Source organism: Lampris incognitus, chromosome 2 (genome assembly GCF_029633865.1).
Source record: "Lampris incognitus isolate fLamInc1 chromosome 2, fLamInc1.hap2, whole genome shotgun sequence".
Lineage (NCBI taxonomy): Eukaryota > Metazoa > Chordata > Actinopteri > Lampriformes > Lampridae > Lampris > Lampris incognitus.
The window spans coordinates 89,249,527-89,259,472 of record NC_079212.1 but is presented as its reverse complement, the minus strand read 5'-3'; the positions used below and the strand labels follow the sequence as shown (position 1 = coordinate 89,259,472).

At 48.2% G+C, this 9,946-nt stretch overlaps 1 protein-coding gene across 1 annotated transcript in view; it reads left to right on the top strand.

Annotated features, from left to right (window-relative positions):
* The window catches only part of col7a1 (collagen, type VII, alpha 1), a 107,782-nt gene that overhangs the window by 78,085 nt on the left and 19,751 nt on the right, over window positions 1–9,946 (top strand). Inside the window, exons 86-94 of the mRNA XM_056300476.1 lie at window positions 2,110–2,178; window positions 2,786–2,821; window positions 4,135–4,194; window positions 4,284–4,328; window positions 4,415–4,450; window positions 7,727–7,762; window positions 7,848–7,907; window positions 8,100–8,225; window positions 8,898–8,969. Coding sequence (XP_056156451.1) covers window positions 2,110–2,178; window positions 2,786–2,821; window positions 4,135–4,194; window positions 4,284–4,328; window positions 4,415–4,450; window positions 7,727–7,762; window positions 7,848–7,907; window positions 8,100–8,225; window positions 8,898–8,969 — 540 coding nt within the window. The remainder of the gene's footprint in view (window positions 1–2,109; window positions 2,179–2,785; window positions 2,822–4,134; window positions 4,195–4,283; window positions 4,329–4,414; window positions 4,451–7,726; window positions 7,763–7,847; window positions 7,908–8,099; window positions 8,226–8,897; window positions 8,970–9,946) is intronic.

Genomic DNA, 9,946 nt, shown 5'->3' with positions numbered 1-9,946 from the left:
CGGCTGCTGACTCCACATGTATGGAAGGGGGCATGTGGTAGTCTGCAGCCCTCCCCGGATCGGCAGAGGGGGTGACACAGCGACCGGGACAGCTCGGAAGAGTGGAGTTAATTGGCCGGATACAATTGGGGAGAAAAAGGGGGGAAATACACCCCCCCCCAAAGAAAATAGGCTGCCCTGACAAATATATTAGAGTACTACTACATGATAATATGTCAGCTAAAATACTCAACAGTTATGGAGACGAGACAGAGTCCATCAAGGTCCATAAGGAGTTCAACAAGGCTGTGTCATTGCCCCGACCTTGTTCTCTGTCTTTATTGTACCATCCTCTACCTCAATCTGCCTCAGGGAGTCAAAATCATGTACAGAACTGATGGGAATCTGTCTGAACATGAATGGATTCAGGGCTGAAAGTAAAACTACCACCACATCCATCATAGAGCTGCAGTACGCTGATGACAATGCCTTGATGTCCCTCGTAGAAGAGAAACTACAGAGCACACTGGACGCCTTTGCAAGGCATACAAACAGCTTGGCCTGTCCATTAACATAAAAAAAAGACCCATATCCTCTACCAACCTCCAGCCAACAGAAATATGCCTGCTCTGCCCCCATCCATCTCTGCAGACAACACCAGACTCAAAAATGTGGACCAGTTCCCATACCTTAGCAGCCTTCTCTCCTCCAAAGCCAACATTGACATTGAAATACACCGTCGTCGTGCCAGCCGGGCCTTCTCAAGATTGAGTAAAAGGGTTTTTGAAAACTGCAGCCTTCAGGCTGGAACAAAGAACAGAGATGTCCTTGAGCACTCTGAAAGGCGCCCACAAATAAAATGTAACATTAGAACAAAAACTCTGGTGTGCAAAGCGGCAGTGCTGCCCACCCAACTGTATGGGTCAGAAACCTGGACCACATATAGCAGGCATCTGAAGGCACTCGAGGCATACCAACAGCGATGCCTCAGGAAGATCCTCAAGATCAGCTGGGAGGATAAGTGCACCAACTTCAGCATCCTCGAGGAGGCCAACATGCCTACTGTAACTGCCAACCATCGCACAACACCAGCTGAGATGGACTGGCCGTGTCCTCCACATGTCTGACTCTCGCCTCCCGAAACAAGTGCTTTACTCTCAGCACGTGACAGAACGCTGTGCCGCAGGAGGACAAAAGAAGCAATATAAAGATAACATCAACGAGCGTCTGGGTGGCGTGGTGGTCTATTCCGTTGCCTACCAACATGGGGATCGCCAGTTCGAATCCCTGTGTTACCTACAGCTTGGTCAGGCATCCCTACAGACTCAATTAGCCATGTCTGCAGGTGAGAAGCTAGATGTGGGTACTTGTCCTGGTCGCTGCACTAGCACCTCCTCTGGTTGATTGGGGCGCCTGTTCAGGGGGGGAGGGGGAACTGGTGGGAATAGCGTGATCCTCCCACGCACTACGTCCCTCTGGAGAAACTCCTCACTGTCAGGTGAAAAGAAGCAGCTGGCGACTCCACATGTATCGGAGGAGGCATGTGGTAGTCTGCAGCCCTCCCCGGATCAGCAGATGGGGTTGGAGCAGCGACCGGGATGACTCGGAAAATAGGGTAACTGGCCAAGTACAATTGGGGAGAAAAGGGGGGGGGGTAACATCAAAAGGTCTGGAACCGACCTTAACACCTGGGAACAAGCATCAAGAAACAGGGAGGCCTGGAGACTGGCTGTCCGTGAGGGTGCTGGGCGCTACAACCATGACCTCAACTGTGCTGCTGTAAACAAACCCAGACTCAGAAAGGAGCGAGTTACCAGAAAGGTCCAAACCACATCCTCAGCCACGTCTTCACACCCTTGTCCACATTGCCCCAAAATATGCGGCTCCAGAATCGGCCTCTACGCCCACCTGAAGACCCACAAGGACCAAGAAGGAGAACAACCATACTCGACCCCGAGTGACCATTAATGATGGTGATGGTGGTGGTGGTGGTGGTGGTGTGTGTATGTGTGCATTGGTTTTTTGGTTCTTTCTGTCTCTGAGCCAAGATGTAGCACAAACTGCATTGGAATTATACTGTACCATTAAATGTCTTTGTTTCAATGTCATGATTCCTCCCTTGGTTCCCAGGGTATTGTTGGACCTCCTGGCCAGCACGGCCTAAAGGGAGAACAGGGAGACAGCGGTCCTCCAGGGAAGGTAATCACATGTGTTACTATGAATGGATAGTTGTTCGATTTAGTCTGCATTGTGTGTAGTGTGAGCAATGGTCTTGGTATGTATGTGTGTGTTTTCCCCTGCCTCTACATGGTTCATGTTATTTACACTGACTGTTCGCAGCTTATTCACACGATGCAGCCGCAGATGAGGTTCTCTTTATGTAGCTGTGATTCAGAGCTTCTTCTCCTTTCACCAAAAACTGAGCTGAAGTCAAAAGAAACCATTACATACGTCAGCAGCCTTTCTTTCTTTCTTTCACATGGTGACGGGCGGAGCTGAACAGGCCCATTGAAACGCCAAACTTCCGCATCGCTCTGCATACAAAATTTACATTTTTAAACAATTTCTCTCGTTGCGCAAAAGTGCAGCAGGGGTGCCTGGAAATACAGTAAAGATATTTGCTGGGCGTCACTGACCGACTCCGTTGCCGTTACTGACCTTCGAGAGCTGGACAAGCTAATGGTCGAGGAGGCATGCTAAAGACCACAACCCCTTAAAGACACATATTTCTGTTGATAAGCACACAAAGAAATGTGCTGCACTGCACAGGTAATTACTGTTGCTTTCTCCTTTTTCCAACCATTAGTCTGTGGCGGGACCCCCTGGAGTCAAAGGAGAGAGGGTGAGTAATTGTTTTATACTATGTGAGGGACGCACTGTAGATGTGGTCAGATGAAGCTGTTCTTCTTTCAGATTCTCTTGTCACACACGTGAGCAAAGACTATAAACCTTCTCTCATCCGGGCCAACTGGTGTGCAGGGCTGTTCATACACTGCACACGTGTCTTTTTATTCTATATTCAGTCTGATTGACAGCTATAGTACCATGCAAATAACACACAGACTTTGACCCAGTCCTTAAAACGGATCTTGAAGCATCTCACAGGGTGGACTAATCTAGGTAGAGCCTTTAATGCTCATTTTTGACCCATAAATATCCAGGGTCACAATTTTGGCATGGACGATGTGCAGCTAAATTCTGGTTTGTTTATCTATCACAGCCGGGGAGATGGAATTGCTCCATCGTCTACACTGGTTTATGAAAGGCCGGCTGAATTATGACAGATTATTGATGCAAGATGAAGATGAGTGGCGACAGGCATGGGCGCGAGTCCATGAATACTGGGATAGCATCCAGCGCTTTACCTGTGCCTCCGTCCATAGGGTTAGTGGTTGTGTCAGGAAGGGCATCCGATGCAAAATTTTGCCAAATCAGTATACGGATTTACAAGACCATACCGAGGCTCCATACTGGATCGGTCAAGGCCCGGGTTAGCAACGGCCACCATTGGTGCTGTGCCCTCACAGGCTACTGATGGAAACTGTAAAATCCGCTGTGGTGACCCTTGAGAAGCAGGGAATAAGCTGAAAGAAGAAGATTGATGTAAGATGAAGCTGACCACACTAAGTGCAAGCATTTTGTTTTTGTTTTTTTTTTAGTTTTTTTTTTTTTTTATAGATACTTTATTGATCCCCGTGGGGAAATTATGCTCTGCATTTAACCCATTCTAGCTGTGTAGCTAGGAGCAGTGGGCAGCTGCCGTGTAGCACCCGGGGACCAACTTCAGTTCGTCTTGCCATGCCTCGGTCAGGGGCACAGACAAGAGTACTAACCCTAACATGCATGTCTTTTTGATGGTGGGGGAAACCGGAGCACCCGGAGAAAACCCACCGCAGACACGGGGAGAACATACAAACGCCACACAGAAAAGACCTGGGATGACACCCGAGGTTGGACAACCCTGGCGTTCGAGCCCAGGACCTTCTTGCTGTGAGGCGACAGCGCTAACCACCGGGCCACCGTGCCGCAAAATTAAAAGCTAGTCGAAGCCGGTGGTGAGGGAGGGGAGAGAAGTAACATAGAGGTTCTGTAGCAATCGATTGAAAGCTCGCCGCCATCAGAGCAGCCATTTTACCTGTTGTTATATTTGCACAGGGTCTTCCTGGACAGATACTGCCAGGGGTGGCAGGAGAGCGAGGTCTACCTGGCGTTAAGGTGAGTCTGATCAAACTATCAGAAGTATATGAAGCTTGCCTTTAGTAGTTGACACAAACCAGTAAACGGTGGTCATTCCTTTTCGTCAGGGTGAGAGAGGCGACAAAGGTCCTGCTGGCATTAAAGGAGAAAGGGTGAGTACCACTGTGCACACACGGTCATACAGGACATGGACTACCAGTAGTAACAACAGCGTTGTTTCTCTCTTGTTGGATTTTAGGGTATTCCCGGTGAAAATGGGGAACCTGGACAAGATGTGAGTACCCATTTGACTTCAACACCAATCTGAAGTTGGTGTTGTTCACTATTTCTATTTGTACACTAATGGTCACTATGTTCTCCAACGTAGAGGTTGAAAAAATGATTGGGTGGGAAGCTTAAACGCAGTCAATTAAACATTTGACGACCAGTAAATCAGCACCAATACACTATACTCTAGTCACTGATCACCAAAGAAGGAAGTTGCCATTTTGGTTACCCTCCTCAACCAAACTTCCCTGCTGACAGAGGGAGGGTTGGTGGAATTACCTGTAGGGTCCATCCATCCATCCATTATCCGAACTGCTTATCCTGTTCTCAGGGTTGCGTGGATGTTGGAGCCTATCCCAGCAGTCATTGGGCTGCAGGCGGGAGACATCCTGGACAGGCTGCCAGGCCATCACACAGGGCTGACATACAAACACACACATTCATACCTGGTGACAATTTAGTACGGCTGGTTCACCTGACCTACATGTCTTTGGACTGTGGGAGGAACTCGGAGCTCCCGGAGGAAATCCATGCAGACACGGGGAGAACATGCAAACTCCACACAAAGGACGACCTGGGATGACCCTCAAGGTTGGACTACCCCGGGGCTCGAACACAGGACCTTCTTGCTGTGAGGTGACCGCGCTAACCACTGTGCCACCGTGCCACTCTATCTGTAGGGCGTCAGCTCTAAATAGAGGGTTTGACTTTGAGAAATTGAGGAATTAAAGCTGGCACAAATTGCATCCTTTATTCCTTACTTTATGGAGACAAAGAGACATAGGAATCATAAAACGTGCCGCTAATTTTAGCGTGACACTGAGGGCAGATTCTGTTGTGGTACAACATAAACATGGATTACTGGCCTGTTTTACACCTGTGCTTTAGGAGGCGTTTCACTGTATCTCCTCTTTTGCGACTGATTCATAAAGGCATAACGTGATACTAAAAACACCATCTGCTACAAGCTGGTGGTAGGTCTCGCTCTCGCTCTCTCTCTCTCTCTCGTTTGATTTAGGTGTACCAGCTCACGTGTCAGCATAGACAGACAGACAGAGCCAGCACTAACAGTTGTCAATAGTATTGGCAATACTGGATCTTTGGTACACCTACATCGAACAGATCCATCATTTACGTTATTGTCTGCAGCTGTGTTTATCCTGCTATGCTTACATCACGAAGTACCTAGACCAGCCTGCCATGTTTTTTGCCCCCCCCCCTTTTCTCCCCAGTTGTACCTGGCCAGTCATCCCGCTCCGACCCATCCCGTCGTTGCTCCACCCACTCTGCCGATCCGGGGAGGGCTGCAGACTACCACATGCCTCCTCCCATACATGTGGAGTCGCCAGCTGCTTCTTTTCACCTGACAGTGAGGAGTTTCGCCAGGGGGACGTAGCGCGTGGGAGGACCACGCTATTCCCCCCAATTCCCCCTTCCCCCCTGAACAGGCGCCCCAACTGCCCAGAGGAGGCACTAGTGCAACGACCAGGACACATACCCACATCCGGCTTCCCACCCACAGACATGGCCATTGTGTCTGTAAGGACACCCCACCAGCTAACACGGGGATTCGAACCGGCGATCCCCGTGTTGGTAGGCAACGGAATAGACTGCTACGGTATCAGGACACCCAGCCTGCCATGTTTTTAACCCTTACATGGTTTTTAACCTGGAGATGTCAGCAAACTCACTAAAATGGTGTAGGGGTTAGTTGCTCAATAAACCAGTTAATTTGCATGCCGACCGTCATTGGGCCGCCTCTAAAAAATAGTGCGTCGTTAACATGGCGTTAAAAGGGTTTCGTGAATGAGCTCAAATTACCAGCCTGTAAATATACTGCCACTCAAGGCTGTTGCCACCGTTTTTTACGAATCGCGCCCATGAGGTTTTTCTGATCAATGAACTAGTCACACAAGTATGCAATCACGATTACGGTGAATCTGTATAATGATAGCCATTCAGTCGTAATCAGCATCATTTTAGACATTTATTTGCCTTTAGTTAAACCATAATCTTCAACTTGTACCTCCACTCCCTCCGTCACTGTGTTTTCTCACACAGACAGCTCTAACCTCACTTGACCTTCTTATATATGTCCTTTGCACATTTTCATGGTGTTGTGTTTAACAAACAGTCAAGAGAGCCAAGGTCTCTGCAAGGACACATGAGCGGTCTCACAATATCGATTGAGCATGATGGCAGGACAAGGCTGGTCTGTTGGTTTGGGGGCCTGGAGACCTCGGGCGTTAAATTGAAAAATGTTATTTATAAAATTAGGATGATAATAAGATTCCTTAAATCAAGGCCTGTAACTAATCACCTCAAACCTTTGCACAGTAATATTACAATGAAACCAAACATATAATTGTCCCGATAATGTTTTTCAATGGTGGCTGGTCGTCAAAGGGCTGTGAGGTGCTCAGTAGGAACAACAGCCACATCAGCTGTCAGTGTCACCACATTACCAGCTTTGCCGTGCTCGTGGACATCTCCAAGAGAGAGCATAATGATGTACTCCCTCAGAAGATCGTCACCTACACCAGGGTGTCAGCCTCCTCTTTTTCACCTTCTTCCTCTTCTGCTTCCTGCGGCAGCTGCATTCCAACCCCCCACGCCATCCACAGGAACCTGGCTGGCGCCCCTCTTCTTCTCTAAGGTCATCTTCCTCCTCGGCATCATCCAGACCGACAACCAGGTAGTTGAGCGTGGTGCTCTCCTCTTCACGGCCTGTGTGTCTGAAGAACTGGTGGTCGGCCACCAGCAGCAGAGGACACGTGTTCTTCTAGTGGTCAAGAAACTGATGGCTGTCATTCTGAAATTCCAAATGTTCTGTTTTATTTAGTAAGAGTAGTCACTCCACATTGGCGACAGGCATGGGCCTAAGTCCATGAAAACTGGGTTGGCATCCAGCGCTTTACCTGTGCCCCCGTCCATATGGTCAGGGAGGGCATCCGACGTAACATTTTGCCAAATCAGTATGCGAATTGACAAGACCATACTGGATCGGTCGAGGCCTGGGTTAACAATGGCCACCATTGATGCTGTGCCCTCACAGGGTACCGATAGAAACTGTAAAATCCTCTGTGGCGACCCCTGAAAAACAGGGAACAAGCTGAAAGATGAAGAAGTCACTCCACAAGCGAGGACTACGGCTACGATATATCTGCTTGTAATATAAGCCAGGGATGATAAGAAGATTAAAAGCAGCCAAGTGTCCTTATAACAGCTGAACCTCGACACCAAACTCTTTTCATACCAGTTAATTTCTTTATGTTTCACACAGGGTGCAAGAGGATCACTGGGGCCCAGAGGAGATAAGGTGAGCTGGATGTTTAAGATGGTGCACTTCTCTGTTATCGTTAAGCTGTTGCAACCCTGTGTGAGCCAAGCTATTCGTGTTGCAGGGAGAGAACGGCATAGGAGTGGCAGGTCCTCCTGGTCGGGTTGGGCCTCAGGGCTTGAAGGTGAGTAGTCACATGCCACCACACGGTAGGATACCACATAAGAGAGTGTGAAGAAACATATGAAGCAACATGAATCTAACGTAATTTTCCAGTTAGCGTTAGCAGCTTTGAATCCATGCTGTATCACAGTGTGCATTCAGGGGATCCCCTAAAACCAAATCTATCTGTATTCTACCTGCTGCTCTGTTAAAGGGAGACCCAGGGCTGCCTGGTCCAGCTGGTCCTCCAGGACCTCAGGGTGTAGCGGGCACTGCTGGCTTGGCTGGCCTGAGGGGAGAAGTCGGACAGCCTGGACCTCCTGGACCACTGGGAGAAAGGGTAAGTGGGAACCACATTCCAACCACCACAGTACACATTCCTACAATCTGAGAGTTCGAGGCTTGTTTTAGATTTCAGCCAAACTGGGGGTTTTTTTCCTCAAATCCACATTTTTATTTGTAAGTGATCAGGTCTGATGTGTGTTTAGAGGCATCAGTAGCCCATCTGCCTCGACTGCGGTGAAGAATGGAGCTGTATCCTCTCGTTCTTCATGCCGTAGCAGTGTCTAGTTACAGCGCAGACCCCCTCCGTCATGCCAGACATCAGTGACGGAGGAGCTTGATACGTGCAGCCCTGATTCGTGCTGCAGTCACATGCAGCATCACTGTGCAGCCAGAGGTGTGGTGCCATAAGCACTGTGAGCGATGCAAAGGGCAGTTTAAAATCTGATCCAAGCAAGCAGACCGAGACACATGTCTAGATAGTCAGTCAAATCAGCTTTCAATGCGGCTTAAATCTGATTTGCAAAAACAGTTGTTTTTTTTTGTTGTTTTTTTTGTTTTGTTTTTTTTTGCTGTCCAGACGTGATAAAAGCAATTTGATTCCGGTCTGGACATGCCAAAAGTCAGGTCTGAGGTGCGAGTCTGAACATAGCCTAACACACAATGCAGCATGGTCGTAGCCGTAATGTCTGTGGTGTGAGATTTTACGCACTTCTGGTCTCATTTCCAGGGTGTCCAGGGTTTTCCAGGCCGAGCAGGCAACCCTGGTGCTCCGGGTTCTCCTGGTCCTCCTGGTCAAGCAGTAAGTTTATATTCCATCTATCCATCCGTTATCCAAACTGCTTTTCCTGCTCTCAGGGTCACGGAGATGCTGGAGCCTATCCCAGCAGTCATTGGATGGCAGGCGGGGAGACACCCTGGGACAGGCCACCAGGCCACCACAGGGCCCACACACACACACACACACACACACACATTCACACTTAGGGTCAATGGCCGATTCCCCTGAAACCGGAGGAAACCCACATGTTCCATATATATATAAATTCCATATATTCACATACACTACCGTTCAAAAGTTTGGGATCACCCAAACAATTTTGTGTTTTCCATGAAAAGTCACACTTATTCACCACCATATGTTGTGAAATGAATAGAAAATAGAGTCAAGACATTGACAAGGTTAGAAATAATGATTTGTATTTGAAATAAGATTTTTTTTACATCAAACTTTGCTTTCGTCAAAGAATCCTCCATTTGCAGCAATTACAGCATTGCAGACCTTTGGCATTCTAGCTGTTAATTTGTTGAGGTAATCTGGAGAAATTGCACCCCACGCTTCCAGAAGCAGCTCCCACAAGTTGGATTGGTTGGATGGGCACTTCTTTGAGCAGATTGAGTTTCTGGAGCATCACATTTGTGGGGTCAATTAAACGCTCAAAATGGCCAGAAAAAGAGAACTTTCATCTGAAACTCGACAGTCTATTCTTGTTCTTAGAAATGAAGGCTATTCCATGCGAGAAATTGCTAAGAAATTGAAGATTTCCTACACCGGTGTGTACTACTCCCTTCAGAGGACAGCACAAACAGGCTCTAACCAGAGTAGAAAAAGAAGTGGGAGGCCGCGTTGCACAACTGAGCAAGAAGATAAGTACATTAGAGTCTCTAGTTTGAGAAACAGACGCCTCACAGGTCCCCAACTGGCATCTTCATTAAATAGTACCTGTTAGAGCCTGTTTGTGCTGTCCTCTGAAGGGAGTAGTACACACCGGTGTAGGA